This window comes from Panulirus ornatus, chromosome 53 (assembly GCF_036320965.1).
Source record: "Panulirus ornatus isolate Po-2019 chromosome 53, ASM3632096v1, whole genome shotgun sequence".
Classification (NCBI taxonomy): Eukaryota; Metazoa; Arthropoda; class Malacostraca; order Decapoda; family Palinuridae; genus Panulirus; species Panulirus ornatus.
Window position 1 is genome coordinate 18983407 of NC_092276.1, and position 24169 is coordinate 19007575.

Genomic DNA, 24169 nt, shown 5'->3' on the forward strand with positions numbered 1-24169 from the left:
TCTCCTTTCACACAACTTTACCAAACTCAGTCACCAGCTTCTGCAGTTAGTTCTCTCACTGAATCAGCCACCAGCGCGTATCATCAGCAAACAACAACTGAACTCAATTCCCAAAGCTCTCTCACACCCCAACAGACTCATGCTTGCCCCTCTTTCCAAAACCTTGCATTCACCTCCCTAACACCCCATCCATAAACAAATTTAACAACCCATGGAGACATCACACGCCCTGCCACAAACCTAACATTCACTGAGAACCGAATCAACTTTCCTCTCCTTCCTACAACGAGCACATGCCTTACATCCTCGAAAAAAAACTTCTCACTGCTTCTAACAACTGCCTCCTTCCACACACCATATATTCTTAATACTTCCACAGAGCATCTCATCAACTCTATTATATCACTTTCTCCAGATCCATACATGCACATACAAATCCATTTGCTTTTCTAAGTATTTCTCACATACATTCTTCAAAGCAAACACCTGAATCCACACATCTCTACCACTTCAGAAACCACACTGCTCTTCCCCCAATTCTGATGCTCTGTACATGCCTACACCCTCTCAATCAATACCACTCCCTTAAATTTACACCAGGATTACCAACAAACTTATACCTCTGTAATTTGAGCACTCACACTCTATCACCTTTGCCTTTGTACAATGGCACTATGCAACGCATTTCCACCAATCCCAGAGCACCTCACCATGAGTCATAACATACATTAAATAACCTTACCATCCAGTCACAATACAGTCACCCCCCCTTTTTTAATAAATTCCAATATTATATATAATATATATATATATATAAATATATATATATATATATTATATATATATATATACTATAAATATATACATATATATATTATCCATCTGTACTCAGTCTCTGCTGGTAACTTCCTCACACAGCTCCTTCTCCAGCTCATTACTCTCACCACCCTCTTATCCAGCCCCAACATTCACTCTTCTTTTCTGAAAACCCATACAAATCTTCACCTTAGCCTCCACAAGGATTAATGATCAGATACATCCTCCAGTTGCACCTCTCAGCACATTAACATCCAAAAGTCTCTCTTTTGCAAACAGCCTGTCAATTAACACGTAATCCAATAACGCTCTCTGGCCATCTCTCCTACTACAATAAGTATACTTATGATATCTCGCTTTTTAAACCAGGTATTCCAATCATCAGACTTTTTCACAATAAATCTACAGCTCATCCCATTTCCATTTACAACACTGAAACACCCCATGTATACAATTATTCCTCCAACGCCAACATTACTCACCTTTGCATTCAAATCACAATCACTATAATCCGGTCACGAGCATCAAAACCACTACACACCATATCAGCTGCTCCCAAAACACTTGCCTTCATGAACTTTCCTTCTCATGCCCATGTGCATAGCACCAATAATCACCACCACACTCTCTCCATCAACTTTCAGTTTTTAACCCCATATTAATCGAGAATTTACTTTCTTACATTCATATCACATACTCCACAATTCCTGGTTCAGGAGTATTGCTTACTCCTTCCCCTTTGCTCTTGTACCTCTCACTAACCCTGACTTTACTCCCCAGACATTCCCAAACCACTCTTCCCCTTTACCCTTGAGCTTCGTTTCACTCACAGCCAAAACATCCCGTTCCTTTCCTCAAACATACTAACCTATCTCTCCTTTTTTCCACATCTTGGTTACATCCACACACCTTTAGTACAGAATGAAAAAGGTGAGAACAATGGAAAGTAAGGGGAGTGGGGGAGGCATGGGATGTATTTAGGGAATCAGTGATGCTTGCACAAAAGATGCTTGTGGCAAGAGAAAGTGGGAGGTGGGTTGATTAGGAAGGGTAGTGAGTGGTGGGATGAAGAAGTCATAGTAATAAGTGAAAGAGAAGAGAGAGCATTTGGAACGATTTTTGGCAGGGAAAAAATGCAATGAAGTGGAGATGTATAAAAGAAAATAGACAAGGAGTCAAGAGAACGGTCACAAAGAGGTGAAAAAAAAGGGCAATGAGAGTTGGGTGAGAGAGTATCATTATATTTTAGGGAGAATAAAAAGAAATGTTTGGAAGGAGGTAAATAAAGTGCGTAAGACAATGGAGCAAAAGGGAACTTCAGTGAAGGGCCGCAAAGGGGGAGGTGATAACAAGAGTAGGTGATTGAGAAGGAGATGGAGTAAGTATTTTGAAGGTTTGTTGAATGTGTTTGATGATAGAGTGGCAGCTATAGGGTGTTTTGGTCAAGGTTAGTGCAAAGAGAGAGGTTAGGGAAAATGATTTGGTAAACAGAGAAGAAGGGTAGTGAAAGCCTTTGCGGAAATGAAAGCCGGCAAGGGGACACAGTTTGGATGGTATTGCAGTGGAATTTATCTCAAAAGGGGGTGACGGTGTATTGTTGATGTTGGTAAGGTTATTTAATGTATGTATGACTCATGGTGAGGTGCTGAGGATTGCGAATGCGTGCATAGTGCCCATGTACAAAGCAAAGGGGATAAGAGTGATGGCTCAAAATTACCGAGGTATACGTTTGTTGAGTATTCCTGGTAAATTATATGAGAGGGTTATTGATTGAGAGTGTGAAGGCATGTACAGAGCATCAGTTGGGGAAAGCAGTGTGGTTCAGAAGTGGTAGAGGATGTGTGATCAGGTCTTTGCTTTGAAGAATTTTTTTTTTTTTTATTTTTTTTTTTTTTTTTTTTTTTTTTTTTTTTATACTTTTTCTCTGACTCCCGCGTTTGCGAGGTAGCGCAAGGAAACAGACAAAGAATGGCCCAACCCTCCAACCCCCCCCCCATACACATGTCCATACACACAGACCACAACACGCAAATATATACAACTACACTCTTTCCTGTTGTTACCCCAGACGCCAATTCACATGCCTTGATTCACTCCACTCACAGCACCGTCAACCCCTGTATACCCAACAATCGCTCCAATTTCACTTCTATTCCTTGCCCTCCTTACACCCTCCTGCATGTTCAGCCCGATCACACAAAATCTTTTTTCACTATCCATCTTTCCACCCCAATCGGTCTCTCTCTTGCTCCTCGTTAGCCCACTCCACCTCCGACACATATAACCTCTTGTCAATCTTTCCACACTCATTCTCTCCATTGCCCCAAACCATTTCAAAACACCTCTTTCTGCTCTCATCAACCACGCTCTTTTTATTTCCACACATCTCTCTTACCCTTACGTTACTTACTCGATCAAACCACCTCACACCACACATTGTCCTCAAACATCTCATTTCCAGCACATCCATCCTCCTGCGCACAACTCTATCCATAGCCCACGCCTCGCAACCATACAACATTGTTGGAACCACTATTCCTTCAAACATACCCATTTTTGCTTTCCGAGATAATGTTCTCGACTTCCACACATTTTTCAAGGCTCCCAAAATTTTCGCCCCCTCCCCCACCCTATGATCCACTTCCGCTTCCATGGTTCCATCCGCTGACAGATCCACTCCCAGATATCTAAAACACTTCACTTCCTCCAGTTTTTCTCCATTCAAACTCACCTCCCAATTGACTTGACCCTCAACCCTACTGTACCTAATAACCTTGCTCTTATTCACATTTACTCTTAACTTTCTTCTTCCACACACTTTACCAAACTCAGTCACCAGCTTCTGCAGTTTCTCACATGAATCAGCCACCAGCGCTGTATCATCAGCGAACAGTAAACAACTGACTCACTTCCCAAGCTCTCTCATTCCCCAACAGACTTCAAACTTCCCCTCTTTCCAGACTCCCTGCATTTACCTCCCTAACAACCCCAACCATAACAAATTAAACAACCATGGAGACCTCACACACCCCTCCCTGCCGCAACCTACATTCACTGAGAACCAATCATTTTCCTCTCTTCCACACGTACACATGCCTTACAACCTCGATAAAAACTTTTCACCTGCTTCCAACAACTTGCCTCCACACCATAATATTCTTAATACCTTCCACAGAGCATCTCGATCAACTCTAAACATATGCCTTCTCCAACCAATAAAATGCATACATACAAATCCATTTGCTTTTCTAATGTAATGTGAAAATACTTAGAAAAGCAAATGGATTTTATGTAGCATTTATGGATCTGGAGAAGCATATGATAGAGTTGATAGAGATGCTCTGTGGAAGGTATTAAGAATTATATGGTGTGGGAGCAAGTTGTAGAAGCAAGAAAAGTTTTTTATCGAGATGTAGCATGTGTACTGTAGGAAGAGAGGAACTGTTGGTTTCTCAGTGAAGGTAGGTTTAGCGGCAGGGGTGTGTGAATGTCTCCATGGTTGTTTAATTTGTTATGGAATGGGGTGTTAGGAGGTAAATGCAAGAGTTTGAAAGAGGGGCCAAGGTATGTAAGCTGTTTGGGATGAGAGAGCTTGGAAGTGAGGTCAGTTGTTGTTCGCTGATGATACAGCGCTGGTGGCGGATTTCATGTAGAAACTGCAGAAGCTGGTGATGGAGTTTGGTAAAGTGTGGGGAAGAAGAAAGTTAAGAGTAAATGTGAATAAGAGCAGGTATAGGTACAGTAGGTTGAGGTCAAGTCATTTGGGAGGTTGATTTGAATGGAGAAAAACTGGAGGAAGTGAAAGTGTTTTAGATATCTGGGAGTGGATCTGTCAGCGGATGAACCATGAAGCGGAAGTGGATCATAGGGTGGGGGAGGGGGCGAAAATTTTGGGAGCCTTGAAAAATGTGTGGAAGTCGAGAACATTATCTCGGAAAGCAAAAATGGGTATGTTTGAAGGAATAGTGGTTCCAACAATGTTGTATGGTTGCGAGGCGTGGGCTATGGATAGAGTTGTGCGCAGGAGGATGGATGTGCTGGAAATGAGATGTTTGAGGACAATGTGTGGTGTGAGGTGGTTTGATCGAGTAAGTAACGTAAGGGTAAGAGAGATGTGTGGAAATAAAAAGAGCGTGGTTGAGAGAGCAGAAGAGGGTGTTTTGAAATGGTTTGGGCACATGGAGAGAATGAGTGAGGAAAGATTGACCAAGAGGATATATGTGTCGGAGGTGGAGGGAACGAGGAGAAGAGGGAGACCAAATTGGAGGTGGAAAGATGGAGTGAAAAAGGATTTTGTGTGATCGGGGCCTGAACATGCAGGAGGGTGAAAGGAGGGCAAGGAATAGAGTGAATTGGAGCGATGTGTATACAGGGTTTGACGTGCAGTACAGTGGATTGAACAAGGCATGTGAAAGCATCCCGGGGTAAAAAAAAAAAACCATGGAAGCTGTGTAGGTATGTATAATTTGCGTGTGTGGACGGTGTATGTACAATTAAGGGGGGGGGTTGGGCCATATCTTTCGTCTGTTTCCCCATGCGCTACCTCGAAAATGCGGGAGACAGCGACGAGGTAATAAAAAAAAAAAACAAAAAAAATATATATAATAATATATATATATATATATATAATAATATATATTATATATATAAAATAATAAACTTATACCTCTGGTAATTGAGCACGTCACACTTATCACCCTTTGCCTTGTACCATGGCACTATGCAAATGCATGCCGGCCAATCCTCAGGCACCTCACACATGATCATACATACATTAAATAACCCTTACAACAGCAACAATACAGTCACCCCCTTTTTTTAAATAAATTTCCACTGCAATACCATCCAAACTTGCTGCCTTGCCGCTTCATCTTCCGCAAATCTTTCACCACCTCTTCTCTTTTACCAATCAATTTTTCCCTACCCTCTCACTTGCACACCACCTCGCCCAAAACAACCCTATAACTGCCAATAATCTATCATCAAAACACATTCAACAAACTCTTTCAAAATACTTACTCCCTCTCCTTCTCCACATCACCCCTACTAGTTATCACCTCACCCACCTTGCCCCTTCACGAGTTCCATTGCTCCCTAGTCTTACGCACTTTAATTTAACCTCCTTCAGAACATCCTTTTTATTCTCCCTAAAATTTAATATACTCTCTCTCACCCCAACTCTCATTTGCCCTTTTTTTCGCCTCCTGGCCACCTATTCACTTTCTCTTGACCTCCTGTCTCTTTCTTTTATACATCTCCACACTCAAATGCATTTTTTGCCCTGCAAAAATCGTCCTGGTAAATAATATGGGAGGAATTGATTGAGAGGGTGAAGGCATGTACAGAGCACATCAGATTGGGGAAAGAAGCAGTGTGGTTTCAGAAGTGTAGAGGATGTGTGATCAGGTGTTTGCTTTGAAGAATGTATGAGAGAAATACTTAGAAAAGCAAATGGATTGTATTTAGCAATTTATGGATCTGGAGAAGGCATATATAGAGATGAAAAGAGCTCTGTGGAAGGTATTAATAATATAGGTGTGGGAGGAATGTTGTTAGAAGCAGGAAAAGTTTTTATTTTATATCACGAGGATGTAAGGCTGTGTACACTGAGGAAGAGAGAAAGTGATTGTTCTCAGTGAATGTAGGTTGCGGCAGGTGTGTATGTCTCCATGGTTGTTTAATTTTTGTTTATGGATGGGGTTGTTAGGGCGGTACAATGCAAGAGTTTTGGAAAGAGGGGCAAGTATGAAGTCAGTTGGGGATGAATGAGGCTAGGGAAGTGAGTCCGTTGTTGTTTCGCTGATGATACAAGCGCTGGTGGCTGATTCCATGAGAAACTGCAGAAGCGGTGACTGAGTTTGGTAAAGTGTGTGGAAGAAGAATAGTTAAGAGTAAATGTGAAAAAGAGCAAGGTTATTAGGTATAGTAGGGTTGAGGGACAAGTCAATTGGGAGGTGAGTTTGAATGGAGAAAAAAAGGAGGCAGTGGAAGTGTTTAGATATCTGGGAGTGGATACTGGCAGCAGATGGAACCATGGAAGCGGAAGTGATCATAGGGTGGGGGAGGGGGCCAAAATTTCTGGGGGCCTTGAAGAATGTGTTTAAGTTCCGAGAGCATTATCTCTCGGAAAGCAAATGGGTATGTTTGAAGGAATAGTGGTTCCAACAATGTTGTATGGTTTGCGAGGCGTGGGCTAAGGATAGAGGTTTGTGCGCAGGAGGATGAAGTGCAGGAAATAGAAGTTAGGACAATGTTGTGGTGTGAGGTGGTTGAAATCGAGTGATGAAACGAAAGGGTGAGAGAGATGAGTGGAAATAAAAAGAGCGTGGTTGAGAGCGCAGAAGAGGGTTTTGAAGTGATTTGGGCACATGGAGAGAATTAGTTAGGAAAAGATTACCAAGAGGATATATGTGTCTGAGTGAGGGAACGAGGAGAAGAGGGAGAACCAAAATGGCTGTGTAAAGATTGAGTGAAAAAGATTTTGTGTGATCGAGGCCTAACATGCATGAGAGTGAAAGGAGGGCAAGAATAGAGAAAATTGGAGCGAAGGTGGTATACGGTGGTTGAACGTTCTTTCAGTGGATTGAATCAGGGCAAGTGAAGCGTCTGGGAAAAAACCATGGAAAGCTGTGTAGGTGTAGTAATTAGCGTGATTGGACGTATGTATATACATGTGTAATGGGGGGGGGGGGGGGGTTGGGCCATTTCTTTCGTCTGTTTCCTTGCGCTACCTCGCAAACACGGGAACATCGACAAAGTAAAATAAAAAAAAAAAAATAAAATATATATATATATATAAAATATATTTTTTTTTTTTTTAATTTTACCAAAAGAAGGAACAGAGAAGAGGGCAAGGTGAGAGATATTCCCTCAAAGGCCCATCCCTCTGTTCTTAACGCTACCTCGCTATCGCGGGAAAAGGCGAATAGTAATGAAAAAAAAATATAATATATATATATATTAAATATATATAAACATATATAAATTATATCTATATATATATATACGATGCTGTGGCATGAGAAGAGTGGGAGGTGGGTTGATTAGAAAGGGTAGTGAGTGTGGGATGAAGAAGTAAGAGTATTAGTGAAAGAGAAGAGAAGAGCATTTGGACCGATTATTGGCAGGGAAAAAATGCAATTGAGTGGGAGAAAGTATAAAAGAAAGAGACAGGAGGTCAAGAGAAAGGTTCAAGAGGTGAAAAAGAGGGCAAATGAGAGTTGGGGTGAGAGAGTCTCATTAAAAATTTTTAGGGAGAATAAAAAGATGTTCTGGAAGGAGGTAAATAAGTTCGTAAGACAAGGGAGCAAATGGAACTTCCGTGAAGGGCGCGTAAATGGGGAGGTGATAACAAGTAGTGTGATGTGAGAAAGAGATGAGTGAGTATTTTGAAGTTTGTTGAATGGGTTTGATGATAGAGTGCAGATATAGGGTCGTTTTGGTCAAGGTGGTGTGCAAAGTAGCGAGGGGTTAGGGAAAAATGGATTTGGTAAACAGAGAAGAGGTAGTAAAAGCTTTGAAACCCCCCAAAAAATTGTCCTCAAACATCTCCATTCCAGCACATCTCCTCCTGCGCCCACCTATCCATGGGCCCACCTTGCAACCATACACATTGTTTGAACCACTATTCCTTCAAACATACCCATTTTTGCTTTCCGAGATAATTTTCTGGGACTTCCAAAACGTTTTTTAAAGGCTCCCAGAATTTTCGCCCCTCCCCCACCTTATGATCCATTTCCGTTTCCCATGGTTCATCCCCCTGCCAGATCCCTCCAGAATCTAAAACACTTCACTTCCTCCAGTTTTTCTCCATTCAAACTCACCCCCCAAATGACTTGACCCTCAACCCTACGACCTAAACCTTGCTCTAAATCACTTTTACTCTTACTTTCCCTTTTCCCACACCCCTTAACCAAACCGTCACCAGCTCGCAGTTTCCCCTGAATCAGCACCAGGCTGATCAACAGCAAACAACAACTGACTCACTTCCCAAGCTCTCTCACCCCCCAACAACTTCATTCCCCCTTTTTCCAAAACCATGCTTCAACCACCCAACAACCCCATCCATAAACAAATTAAACAACCAGGGGAGACAAAAAACACCCCGCCAAAAACCTACATTCACTGAGAACCAATCACTTTCCTCTCTTCCAACACGAGACACCCTTTTCATCCTCGATAAAAACTCTCATGCTTCTAACAACTTGCCCCCCAAACCAATATTCTTAAACCTTCACAGAGCACTCTATCACTCATTAAAAGCCCTTCTCCAGATCCAAAATGCTACATACAAACTTTGGGGCTTTTCTAAGTATTTCACATACATTCTTCAAAGCAAACACCTGATCCACACATCCCTAACCACTCAAAAACCAAAACTGCTTTTTCCCCCAATCTAAACTCTGTACATCCTTCACCTCTCAAACAATCCCCCATAAAATTTTAAACCCAGGAATACCACAAACTTATACCTCTGTAATTTAGCCCCTCACTCTATCCCCTTTGCCTTGTACAAGGCACAGCACGCATTCACCAATCCTCAGGCACCTCAAACCCTGAGTCATACATACATTAAATAACCTTACCAACCAGTCAACAATACAGTCACCCCCTTTTTTTAAAAATTCCAATATAAAAAATAAATAAAAAAAATAAAAAAAAAAAAAAAAAAATTATAAAACAAAAAACCAACGACCATCCTCCCGGTACCCCACACACCCTCCAACCCTTCCCTCACCACCCCTTTCCCCCAACACACCCACAAAACCCTACAAAATACCATCCCCACAAAAATGACAGACATCCCCCCAGTTGCCCTCTCACACATTAACATCCAAAATTTTCTCTTTTGCACGCCTGCCCAAATAACACGAACCAAAAAACCTCTCTCCCAAATCTCTCCTACTTACATAATTTAATACTTATGTAAATCCGTTTTTTAAACCAGTATTGCCAATCATCAGACCTTTTCAGCCATAAATCTACAAGCTCTTCACCATTTTCCATTTACAACACTGAACACCCCATTTATACCAATTATTCCCTCAATTTGCCCATTACTCACCTTTGCATTCAAATCACCCATCACTATAATCCGGTCTCGTGCATCAAAACCACTAACAACTCTTTCAGCTGCTTCCCAAAACACTTGCCTCTCTTGATCTTACTTCTCATGCCCAGGTCCCATATGCCCCCAATAATCACCCACCTCTCTCCATCAACGTTCATTTTAAAACCCATATTAACGAAAATTTACTTTCTTACTTTCATCACATACTCCCACAATTCCTGTTTCAAGGAGTATTGCAAACCCCTTTCCCCTTTTGCTCTTGTCCCTCACTACCCCTACTTTACTCCCCAACATTCCCAAACCACTCCTTCCCCTTTACCCTTGAGCTTCGTTTCACTCAAAAGCCAAAACATCCGGGTTCCTTTCCTCAAACATACTACCTATCTATCTCTTTTTTTACATCTTGGTTACATCCACACACATTTAGTAAGAATGGAAAAAGGTGAACAAATGGAATTAAGGGGAGGTGGGGGGGAATGGATTTTTTGGGGAATCAGTGAGGGATTGCACAAAAGATCCTTGTGGCAAGAGAAGAGTGGGAGGTGGTTTTGATTAGAAAGGGTAGTGAGTGGGGGAAAGAAGAAAAAAAAGGTATTAGTGAAAGAGAAGAGAGGGGCCCTTTGGACAAATTTTGCGGGGAAAAAATGCAATTGAGGGGGAGATGTATAAAAGAAAGAGACAGGAGGTCAAGAGAAAGGGGCAAGAGGTTAAAAAAAGGGCAAATGAGATTTGGGGGTTTTTGGGGGGAGAGAGTACATTAAATTTTAGGGAGAATAAAAATTTTCTGGAAGGAGGTAAATAAAGTGCGTAAGACAAGGGAGCAAATGGGAACTTCAGTGAAGGGCGCAAATGGGGAGGTGATAACAAGTAGTGGTGATGTGAGAAGGAGATGGAGTAAGTATTTTGAAGGTTTGTTGAATGTGTTTGATGATAGAGTGGCAGATATAGGGTGTTTTGGTCAAGGTGGTGTGCAAAGTGAGAGGGTTAGGGAAAATGATTTGGTAAACAGAGAAGAGGTAGTGAAAGCTTTGCGGAAGATGAAAGCCGGCAAGGCAGCAGGTTTGGATGGTATTGCAGTGGAATTTATCAAAAAAGGGGGTGACTGTATTGTTGACTGGTTGGTAAGGTTATTTAATGTATGTATGACTCATGGTGAGGTGCCTGAGGATTGGCGGAATGCGTGCATAGTGCCATTGTACAAAGGCAAAGGGGATAAGAGTGAGTGCTCAAATTACAGAGGTATAAGTTTGTTGAGTATTCCTGGTAAATTATATGAGAGGGTATTGATTGAGAGGGTGAAGGCATGTACAGAGCATCAGATTGGGGAAGAGCAGTGTGGTTTCAGAAGTGGTAGAGGATGTGTGGATCAGGTCTTTGCTTTGAAGAATTTTTTTTTTTTTTTTTTTTTTTTTTTTTTTTTTTTTTTTTTTTTATACTTTGTCGCTGTCTCCCGCGTTTGCGAGGTAGCGCAAGGAAACAGACGAAAGAAATGGCCCAACCCCCCCCCCATACACATGTACATACACACGTCCACACACGCAAATATACATACCTACACAGCTTTCCATGGTTTACCCCAGACGCTTCACATGCCTTGATTCACTCCACTGACAGCACGTCAACCCCTGTATACCACATCGCTCCAATTCACTCTATTCCTTGCCCTCCTTACACCCTCCTGCATGTTCAGGCCCCGATCACACAAAATCTTTTTCACTCCATCTTTCCACCTCCAATCTGGTCTCCCTCTTCTCCTCGTTCCCTCCACCTCCGACACATATATCCTCTTGGTCAATCTTTCCTCACTCATTCTCTCCATGTGCCCAAACCATTTCAAAACACCCTCTTCTGCTCTCTCAACCACGCTCTTTTTATTTCCACACATCTCTCTTACCCTTACGTTACTTGCTCGATCAAACCACCTCACACCACACATTGTCCTCAAACATCTCATTTCCAGCACATCCATCCTCCTGCGCACAACTCTATCCATAGCCCACGCCTCGCAACCATACAACATTGTTGGAACCACTATTCCTTCAAACATACCCATTTTTGCTTTCCGAGATAATGTTCTCGACTTCCACACATTTTTCAAGGCTCCCAAAATTTTCGCCCCCTCCCCCACCCTATGATCCACTTCCGCTTCCATGGTTCCATCCGCTGACAGATCCACTCCCAGATATCTAAAACACTTCACTTCCTCCAGTTTTTCTCCATTCAAACTCACCTCCCAATTGACTTGACCCTCAACCCTACTGTACCTAATAACCTTGCTCTTATTCACATTTACTCTTAACTTTCTTCTTCCACACACTTTACCAAACTCAGTCACCACCTTCTGCAGTTTCTCACATGAATCAGCCACCAGCGCTGTATCATCAGCGAACAACAACTGACTCACTTCCCAAGCTCTCTCATCCCCAACAGACTTCATACTTGCCCCTCTTTCCAAGACTCTTGCATTTACCTCCCTAACAACCCCATCCATAAACAAATTAAACAACCATGGAGACATCACACACCCCTGCCGCAAACCTACCTTCACTGAGAACCAATCACTTTCCTCTCTTCCTACACGTACACATGCCTTACATCCTCGATAAAAACTTTTCACTGCTTCTAACAACTTGCCTCCCACACCATATATTCTTAATACCTTCCACAGAGCATCTCTATCAACTCTATCATATGCCTTCTCCAGATCCATAAATGCTACATACAAATCCATTTGCTTTTCTAAGTATTTCTCACATACATTAGAAAAGCAAATGGATTTGTATGTAGCATTTATGGATCTGGAGAAGGCATATGATAGAGTTGATAGAGATGCTCTGTGGAAGGTATTAAGAATATATGGTGTGGGAGGCAAGTTGTTAGAAGCAGTGAAAAGTTTTTATCGAGGATGTAAGGCATGTGTACGTGTAGGAAGAGAGGAAAGTGATTGGTTCTCAGTGAAGGTAGGTTTGCGGCAGGGGTGTGTGATGTCTCCATGGTTGTTTAATTTGTTTATGGATGGGGTTGTTAGGGAGGTAAATGCAAGAGTCTTGGAAAGAGGGGCAAGTATGAAGTCTGTTGGGGATGAGAGAGCTTGGGAAGTGAGTCAGTTGTTGTTCGCTGATGATACAGCGCTGGTGGCGGATTCATGTGAGAAACTGCAGAAGCTGGTGATGGAGTTTGGTAAAGTGTGTGGAAGAAGAAAGTTAAGAGTAAATGTGAATAAGAGCAAGGTTATTAGGTACAGTAGGGTTGAGGGTCAAGTCAATTGGGAGGTGAGTTTGAATGGAGAAAAACTGGAGGAAGTGAAGTGTTTTAGATATCTGGGAGTGGATCTGTCAGCGGATGGAACCATGGAAGCGGAAGTGGATCATAGGGTGGGGGAGGGGGCGAAAATTTTGGGAGCCTTGAAAAATGTGTGGAAGTCGAGAACATTATCTCGGAAAGCAAAAATGGGTATGTTTGAAGGAATAGTGGTTCCAACAATGTTGTATGGTTGCGAGGCGTGGGCTATGGATAGAGTTGTGCGCAGGAGGATGGATGTGCTGGAAATGAGATGTTTGAGGACAATGTGTGGTGTGAGGTGGTTTGATCGAGTAAGTAACGTAAGGGTAAGAGAGATGTGTGGAAATAAAAAGAGCGTGGTTGAGAGAGCAGAAGAGGGTGTTTTGAAATGGTTTGGGCACATGGAGAGAATGAGTGAGGAAAGATTGACCAAGAGGATATATGTGTCGGAGGTGGAGGGAACGAGGAGAAGAGGGAGACCAAATTGGAGGTGGAAAGATGGAGTGAAAAGGATTTTGTGTGATCGGGGCCTGAACTTGCAGGAGGGTGAAAGGAGGGCAAGGAATAGAGTGAATTGGAGCGATGTGGTATACAGGGGTTGACGTGCTGTCAGTGGATTGAATCAAGGCATGTGAAGCATCCGGGGTAAACCATGGAAAGCTGTGTAGGTATGTATATTTGCGTGTGTGGACGTGTGTATGTACATGTGTATGGGGGGGGGTTGGGCCATTTCTTTCGTCTGTTTCCTTGCGCTACCTCGCAAATGCGGGAGACAGCGACGAGGTATAAAAAAAAAAAAAAAAAAATATATATATATATATATATATATATATATATATATATATATATATATATATATATATATATATAAACTTATACCTCTGTAATTTGAGCACTCACTCTTATCCCCTTTGCCTTTGTACAATGGCACTATGCATGCATTCCGCCAATCCTCAGGCACCTCACCATGAGTCATACATACATTAAATAACCTTACCAACCAGTCAACAATACAGTCACCCCCTTTTTTAATAAATTCCACTGCAATACCATCCAAACTTGCTGCCTTGCCGGCTTTCATCTTCCGCAAAGCTTTCACTACCTCTTCTCTGTTTACCAAATCATTTTCCCTAACCCTCTCACTTTGCACACCACCTCGACCAAAACACCCTATATCTGCCAATCTATCATCAAACACATTCAACAAACCTTCAAAATACTTACTCCATCTCCTTCTCACATCACCACTACTTGTTATCACCTCCCCATTTGCGCCCTTCACTGAAGTTCCCATTTGCTCCCTAGTCTTACGCACTTTATTTACCTCCTTCCAGAACATCTTTTTATTCTCCCTAAAATTTAATGATACTCTCTCACCCCAACTCTCATTTGCCCTTTTTTTCGCCTCTTGCACCTTTCTCTTGACCTCCTGTCTCTTTCTTTTATACATCTCCCACTCAATTGCATTTTTTCCCTGCAAAAATCGTCCTGGTAAATTATATGGGAGGGTATTGATTGAGAGGGTGAAGGCATGTACAGAGCATCAGATTGGGGAAGAGCAGTGTGGTTTCAGAAGTGGTAGAGGATGTGTGGATCAGGTGTTTGCTTTGAAGAATGTATGAGAGAAATACTTAGAAAAGCAAATGGATTTGTATGTAGCATTTATGGATCTGGAGAAGGCATATGATAGAGTTGATAGAGATGCTCTGTGGAAGGTATTAAGAATATATGGTGTGGGAGGAATGTTGTTAGAAGCAGTGAAAAGTTTTTATCGAGGATGTAAGGCATGTGTACGTGTAGGAAGAGAGGAAAGTGATTGGTTCTCAGTGAATGTAGGTTTGCGGCAGGGGTGTGTGATGTCTCCATGGTTGTTTAATTTGTTTATGGATGGGGTTGTTAGGGAGGTAAATGCAAGAGTCTTGGAAAGAGGGGCAAGTATGAAGTCTGTTGGGGATGAGAGAGCTTGGGAAGTGAGTCAGTTGTTGTTCGCTGATGATACAGCGCTGGTGGCTGATTCATGTGAGAAACTGCAGAAGCTGGTGACTGAGTTTGGTAAAGTGTGTGGAAGAAGAAAGTTGAGAGTAAATGTGAATAAGAGCAAGGTTATTAGGTACAGTAGGGGTGAGGGTCAAGTCAATTGGGAGGTGAGTTTGAATGGAGAAAAACTGGAGGAAGTGAAGTGTTTTAGATATCTGGGAGTGGATCTGTCAGCAGATGGAACCATGGAAGCGGAAGTGGATCATAGGGTGGGGGAGGGGGCGAAAATTTTGGGAGCCTTGAAAAATGTGTGGAAGTCGAGAGCATTATCTCGGAAAGCAAAAATGGGTATGTTTGAAGGAATAGTGGTTCCAACAATGCTGTATGGTTGCGAGGCGTGGGCTATGGATAGAGATGTGCGCAGGAGGATGGATGTGCTGGAAATGAGATGTTTGAGGACAATGTGTGGTGTGAGGTGGTTTGATCGAGTAAGTAACGTAAGGGTAAGAGAGATGTGTGGAAATAAAAAGAGCGTGGTTGAGAGAGCAGAAGAGGGTGTTTTGAAATGGTTTGGGCACATGGAGAGAATGAGTGAGGAGAGATTGACCAAGAGGATATATGTGTCGGAGGTGGAGGGAACGAGGAGAAGAGGGAGACCAAATTGGAGGTGGAAAGATGGAGTGAAAAAGATTTTGTGTGATCGGGGCCTGAACATGCAGGAGGGTGAAAGGAGGGCAAGAAATAGAGTGAATTGGAGTCATGTGGTATACAGGGGTTGACGTGCTGTCAGTGGATTGAAGCAAGGCATGTGAAGCGTCTGGGGTAAACCATGGAAAGCTGTGTAGGTATGTATATTTGCGTGTGTGGACGTGTGTATGTACATGTGTATGGGGGGGGGGGTTGGGCCATTTCTTTCGTCTGTTTCCTTGCGCTACCTCGCAAACGCGGGAGACAGCGACAAAGTATAAAAAAAAAAAAAAAAAAAAAAAAAAAAAAAAAAAAAAAAAAAAATATATATATATATATATATATATATATATATATATATATATATATATATATATAAAAGATGCTTGTGGCATGAGAAGAGTGGGAGGTGGGTTGATTAGAAAGGGTAGTGAGTGGTGGGATGAAGAAGTAAGAGTATTAGTGAAAGAGAAGAGAGAGGCATTTGGACGATTTTTGCAGGGAAAAAATGCAATTGAGTGGGAGATGTATAAAAGAAAGAGACAGGAGGTCAAGAGAAAGGTGCAAGAGGTGAAAAAGAGGGCAAATGAGAGTTGGGGTGAGAGAGTATCATTAAATTTTAGGGAGAATAAAAAGATGTTCTGGAAGGAGGTAAATAAAGTGCGTAAGACAAGGGAGCAAATGGGAACTTCAGTGAAGGGCGTAAATGGGGAGGTGATAACAAGTAGTGGTGATGTGAGAAAGAGATGGAGTGAGTATTTTGAAGGTTTGTTGAATGTGTTTGATGATAGAGTGGCAGATATAGGGTGTTTTGGTCAAGGTGGTGTGCAAAGTGCGAGGGTTAGGGAAAATGATTTGGTAAACAGAGAAGAGGTAGTAAAAGCTTTGCGGAAGATGAAAGCCGGCAAGGCAGCAGGTTTGGATGGTATTGCAGTGGAATTTATTAAAAAAGGGGGTGACTGTATCATTGACTGGTTGGTAAGGTTATTTAATGTATGTATGACTCATGGTGAGGTGCCTGAGGATTGGCGGAATGCGTGCATAGTGCCATTGTACAAAGGCAAAGGGGATAAGAGTGAGTATATATATATTTTTTTGCTTTGTCGCTGTCTCCCGCATTCACGAGGTAGCGCAAGGAAACAGACGAAAGAAATGGCCCAACCCACCCCCATACACATGTATGTACATACGTCCACACACGCAAATATACATACCTACAGAGCTTTCCATGGTTTACCCCAGACGCTTCACATGCCCTGATTCAACCCACTGACAGCACGTCAACCTCGGTATACCACATCGATCCAACTCACTCTATTCCTTGCCCTCCTTTCACCCTCCTGCATGTTCAGGCCCCGATCACACAAAATCTTTTTCACTCCATCTTTCTACCTCCAATTTGGTCTCCCACTTCTCCTCGTTCCCTCCACCTCCGACACATATATCCTCTTGGTCAATCTTTCCTCACTCATTCTCTCCATGTGCCCAAACCAATTCAAAACACCCTCTTCTGCTCTCTCAACCACGCTCTTTTTATTTCCACACATCTCTCTTACCCTTACATTACTTACTCGATCAAACCACCTCACACCACACATTGTCCTCAAACATCTCATTTCCAGCACATCCACCCTCCTGCGCACAACTCTATCCATGGAAAGTTCTGTGGGGCCTGGATGTGGAAAGGGAGCTGTGGTTTCGGGCATTATTGCATGACAGCTAGAGACTGAGTGTGAACGAATGGGGATTTTGTTGTCTTTTCCTAGCGCTACTTCGCACACAGAGGGAGGAGGAGGACGGTATTCCATGTGTGGCGAGGTGGCGATGGGAATGAATAAAGGCAGACAGTGTGAATTGTGTGCATGGGTATATATGTATGTGTCTGTGTGTGTATATATATGTGTACATTGAGATGTATAGGTATGTATATTTGCGTGTGTGGACGTGTATGTATATATATGTGTATGGGGGTGGGTTGGGCCATTTCTTTCGTCTGTTTCCTTGCACTACTTCGCAAACGCGGGAGACAGCGACAAAACAATATAAATAAAATAAATATTCTTATATATAAATATATATATTTCTATTATTATACTTTGTCGCTGTCTCCCGCATTAGTGAGGTACCACAAGGAAACAGACGAAAGAATGGCCCAACCCACCCACATACACATGTACATGCATACACGTCCACACACAGCACATATACATACCTATACATCTCAACATATACATATACATATATACACACAAAGACATATATGTATATACACATGTACATAATTCATACTATCTGCCCTTATTCATTCCTGTCGCCACCCTGCCACACATGAAATGAAAAACCCCTCCCCCCGCATGTGCGCGAGGTAGTGTTAGGAAAATACAACAAAGGACACATTCGTTCACACTGTCTCTAGCTGTCATGTATAATGCACCGAAACCACAGCTCCCTTTCCACATCCAGGCCCCACAAAACTTTCCATGGTTTACCTCAGACGCTTCACATGCCCTGGTTCAATCCACTGACAGCACGTTGACCCCAGTATACCATATCGTTCCAATTCACTCTATTCCTTGCACGTCTTTCACCCTCCTGCATGTTCAGGCCCCGATCACTCAAAATCTTTTTCACTCCATCTTTCCACCTCCAATTTGGTTTCCCACTTCTCCTCGTTAACTCCACCTCTGACACATACATCCTCTTTGTCAATCTTTCCTCATTCATTCTCTCCATGTGACCAAACCACTTCAAAACAACCTCCTCTGCTCTTTTTATTACCACACATCTCTCTTATCCTTTCATTACTTACTCACTCAAACCACCTCACACCATATACAGTCTTCAAACATCTCATTTCCAGCACATCCACCCTCCTCCGCACAACTCTATCTATAGCCCATGTAATATTGTTGGAACCACTATTCCTTCAGACATACCCATTTTTGTTTTCCGAGATAACATTCTCAACTTCCACACATTTTTCAATGCTCCCAGAACTTTTGTCCCCTTCCCCATCCTATGATTCACTTCCGCTTCCATGGTCCCACTACCAAATCTACTCCCAGATATCTAAAACACTTCACTTCCTCCAGTTTTTCCCCATTCAAACTTACCTCCCAATTGACTTGTCCCTCAACCCTACTGTACCTAATAACCTTGCTCTTATTCACTTTTACTCTCAGCTTTCTTCTTTCATACACTTTACTAAACTCAGTCACCAGCTTCAGCAGTTTCTCACCCGAATCAGCCACCAGCACTGTATCATCAGCAAACAACAACTGACTCACTTCCCAAGCTCTCTCATCCACAACAGACTGCATACTTGCCCCTCTTTCCAAAACTCTTGCATTCACCTCCCTAACAACCCCATCCATAAACAAATTAAACAACCATGGAGACATCATGCACCCTTGCCACAAACCAACACTCACTGAGAACCAATCACTTTCCTATCTTCCTACACGTACACATGCCTTATATCCACCATAAAAACTTTTTCACTGCTTGTAACAACTTGCCTCCCACACCATATATTCTTAATACCTTCCACAGAGCATCTCTATCAACTCTATCATATGCCTTCTCCAGATCCATAAATGTTACATACAAATCCATTTGCTTTTCTAAGTATTTCTCACATACATTTTTCAAAGCAAACACCTGATCCACACATCTACCACTTCTGAAACCAAACTGCTCTTCCCCAATCTGATACTCTGTGCATGCCTTCACCCTCTCAACCCATATAATTTCCCAGGAATACTCAACAAACTTAAACCTCTGTAATTTGAACACTCATTCTTATCCCCTCTGCTTTTGTACAATGGTACTATGCAAGCATTCCACCAGTCCTCAGGCACCTCACCATGAGTCATACATACATTTAATAGCTTACCAACAAGTCAACAACACAGTCACCCCCTTTTTTAATAAATTCCACTGCAATACCATCCAAACCCGCTGCCTTGCCGGCTTCCATCTTCTGCAAAGCTTTTACTACCTCTTCTCTGTTTACCAAATCATTCTCCCTAACCCTCTCACTTTGCACACCACCTCGACCAAAACACCCTATATCTGCCACTCTATCATCAAGCACATTCAACAAACCTTCAAAATACTCACTCCATCTCCTTCTAACATCACCACTATTTGTTATCATCTCCCCATTACCTCCATGTGGTATGACTAGATGGAATAAAAGAAAGACATGAGAGGGTGTATGAAAGCTTTGGTATGGCAGGGAAAACAAGGGAATGAATTGTGGACCAGTGGACAGGGTGAAACATAATACTATGAGATGGTTTGGGCAAGAGAAAAGATTGCAAGACATGTAATTCACAAGAAGAGTGTATGATAGTACAATTAAAGGGATAGGTGGGAGGAAGACCACCTGTGACATGGGAAAATAGTGGAAGAGTACAGGAGGGAGAGAAATTGTGGAAGAATGTGTGGAATGGTGTATGTGAGGGAAGCATGTAAGGACAAGTAGAGACTTGCCATGGCCACCCCTTGATGACAGTTCCCTGAAGAAATGGGTGTCACGAGATACAGAGAGATAGAAAACCAAGTTTTTAAATTAGCTTTGCTCCCTCCAGTAACAGAGTCAGGCAATTATCATCAACTTTTATCTTAATTTCAATTTTTTTTTTCTGCCTGACTCTTCACTTCACCAAAACTTTACTTTTTCGTATGTCCTTCAGGTTAGACAGAAAATCTAAAAATCTTGATCTGCAACATGTATGAGTTTCCCAGACCTCAAAGTAGAAAGGTGCCTGTAGATTCTATCCAAAGCATTTTTGGCTATGGACAATCTTCAAACCTCAATTGGATCCTACCCAACAGCACTCCTAAAATAATCATACTTGGCAATCATGCATGTAAAAATAAAGAAAAGACAAAAAGAGATAAGTGAAACATGAACACAGAATTCAAAAACACCAATCAGTGATGGATACAATGGATTCTGTCATTCTGTAGCTGGCCACCTGGCAGCCAGCAATTTAAATGTAGTTGGGAAAGAAAAGAGAAACACATAACTGCAAGTCCCATTGTCCTTTCTGTAGCTCTTAAGCATCTGAATAGCAAACTCTCTTTACAGCATTCGTTCATGAGATTTTTAATAATTGTAGACTGTCAAGAGTAATATGACTCCACTTCATCCAAATGTCATTTTCCCTTATGTTGTGTATGTAATGTACCTTTTCTGAGGCCTGAAGCTCTTCAACATTGGGTGGCATTGGGATGTTCGTTACTCTTGAAACAGTAGGAGATGTACCTGCCAGATGCATCTGCTGTTGCTGCTGGAGCTGCTCTGGAAAAACAATGCTACATTAACAAAACTTACATCTTCTTCCATTTTGTTTTAGATGCCAATTTTATCATGTATTCATTCTTTTTAAAAGTAAGATGGTACAGGCAGGCTCTTCCCCTAATTTTTTACCCCAAGTATGCACTTAAGGATTTGACATACTATGCTGTCACATCCTGGAAGCAGCTGCGACTTGTCCAAACAAAAAACCAGTCTCTGAACTTAATGAGGTTGTCTATGCAAGAATACCTAATGAAGAAGGAACTGGAGTATCAAAGAAGCAGGAAAAGTTAAGGGGTAAAATATAGTGAGATGATATGACAAAGACAGGAAGGAGCAATTTTGAAAGAACACTCTTAGAATGTGTGATACACCTCCCTATCGAGAAAAGTGTGCACTTAGTCAAAGATATGAACTACAAACAAGATGGGAATATACATGTGGGTCTTCATTCTTTTCAGTCAATCATCATTTCCTTAGTGCATGTGAAACTTCAATACCTTTCTGAATTCTTTCATATCTCATTTGCCATTCCTACATCCTTCTTAAAGACACTACATAATCATTTGAAATTTGCAATCCTCTCCAACCTCTCACTATCCCTGTCTTCATGTAACTAGGCCAACTGATCAATAAACACGGTACATACTCCAATTTTCCTGATGAACTACTTCCTAAGGTAAGCTCATTCTATATATAAATATTTAGTACAAGCAACTAAAATACAGCTTCATTTAAGGAAATGCCAAATTTTTCAGCCAGTGTCCTTACATGACGCTACTGAGTGTTCAACAGCTAAAAATTATGGAAAAGTCAAAACAGTAACTGAAAAGCTTGCAGATGTTGTATGTACTACTTCTCTATGAATGACACGAAAAAGTGACCATGATGGGTGAATAGATGAAATATGAAAGTAAGAATGACTAACATACAGGAGTACTATACAACAAAGTTAGAGGAGCCAATAAAAATCTTTAGTGAACTATATCTGAACATGAAAAAACACATCCAAAATACAAATGCTCATGCAATAAAGATTCCTGCCAGAGTTTCTCAATTGTGAATTCAAGGCCAGAGAGCTCAATGCTTTCCTCAGTTACTTCTGTTATATTTATGGTTTCTACCCTTGTTCTACACTCACAATGAAATCCAACAGCCTTCGATTCCTAACAATTCACCTTTCATGTAATTGCCGCTCTTCCTTTGGCAATGATAAGCTCATTACATGAAGAGGCAAGGAAACATTTTTGGTAAGAATGAGAAATAAATGCCTTTCAAATATTCTTTATATAACAATAAAATACATCTAGATATCGTGCATATATATAATAGTCAAAGCCAGAAACCCAGTGACAGCATGTCGACCCTGGTATACCACATCGTTCCAATTCACTCTATTCCTTGCAAACCTCTCACCCTCCTGTATGTTCAGGCCCCAATTACTCAAAATCTTTTTCACTCCATCCTTCCATCTCCAATTTGGTTTCCTGCTTCTCCTTGTTCCCTACACCTCTGACAAACATATCCTCTTTGTCAACCTTTCCTCACTCATTCTCTTCATATGTCCAAACCATTTCAAAACACCCTCTTCTGCTCTCTCAACCACATTTTTCATTTCCACACATCTCTTCCTCTTTCATTACTTACTTAAACAAACCACCTCACAACACATACTGTCCTTAAACATTTCATTTCTAACACATCCACCCTCCTCCGTACAACCCTATCCATAGCCCATGCCTCTCTACCAAATAACATTGTTGCAACTACTATTTCTGCAAACATAACCACTTTTTGCTCTCTGCAATAACATTCTCTCCTTCCACACATTCTTCATCGCTCGAAATACCTTCGCCCCCTCCCCCACCCTGTGACTCACTTACAACCCAATTAACTTGTCCCTCAACCCTACTGAACCTAATGTGGATGGGGAGCTGTGATTTCGGTGCATTACACATGACAGCTAAAGACCGAGTGTGAAAAATGTGGCCTTTTTTTGTCTGTTTTCCTGACGCTACCTCGATGGAGTGGGGGAGGGGGCAGCGACACTATTTCCAGTGTGGCAGGGTGGCAACAGAAATGGACAAGGGCAAGCAAGAATGACTATGCACATGTGTATATATGTATATGTCTGTCTATGCAGATATATACATATGGGGATAGGGGAGAAAGAATACTTCCCACATATTCCCTGCATGTTGTAGAAGGCGATTAAAAGGGGAGGGAATGGGTGGCTGGAAATCCTCCCTTCTCATTTTTTTCATTTTCCAAAAGAAGGAACAGAGAAGAGGGCCAGGTGAGGATATTCCCTCAAAGGCCCAGTCCTCTGTTCTTAACGCTACCTCGCTAATGCGGGAAATAGCGAATAGTATGAAAGAAAAAATGTTGATATGTATATGTATGTATATGTGCATGCATGGTCATTATTCGTCTGTTTCCTGGCACTACCTCGCTGACGTGGGAAACAGCGATTAAATAAATCAATAATAATATATATTCATCTATTATACTTAGTTGCTGTCTCCCGCATTAGCGAGGTTTCTAACCCACCGACATACACACGTATATACATATACGCCCATACACGCACATATACGTACTTATACATTTCAACATATACATACATATACATCTTCTAAACTATTCGCCATTTCCCGCGTTAGCGAGGTAGCGTTAAGAACAGAGGACTGGGCCTTTTTTGGAATATCCTCACCTGGCCCCCTCTGTTCCTTCTTTTGGAAAAAAAAAAAAAAAAGAAAAAAAAATGAGAGGGGAGGATTTCCAGCCCCCGCTCCCTCCCCTTTTAGTCGCCTTCTACGACACGCAGGGAATACGTGGGAAGTATTCTTAATCCCCTATCCCAGGGATAACATACATATACATATAAAGACATATACATATATACACGTGTACACATCCACACTTGCTGCCTTCATCCATTCCTGTCACCACCCCGCCACACATGAAATGGCAACACACACACACACAAGGTAGCGCTAGGAAAAGACAACAAAGGCCACATTCATTCA

The 24169-nt window shown here is 41.9% G+C and overlaps 1 protein-coding gene across 1 annotated transcript in view; it reads right to left on the minus strand.

Annotated features, from left to right (window-relative positions):
* The window catches only part of LOC139765290 (uncharacterized), a 62158-nt gene that overhangs the window by 27510 nt on the left and 10479 nt on the right, over positions 1-24169 (minus strand). The window contains exon 2 of the mRNA XM_071692668.1: positions 21031-21143. Within this exon, the coding sequence (XP_071548769.1) occupies positions 21031-21143 (113 nt within the window). The remainder of the gene's footprint in view (positions 1-21030; positions 21144-24169) is intronic.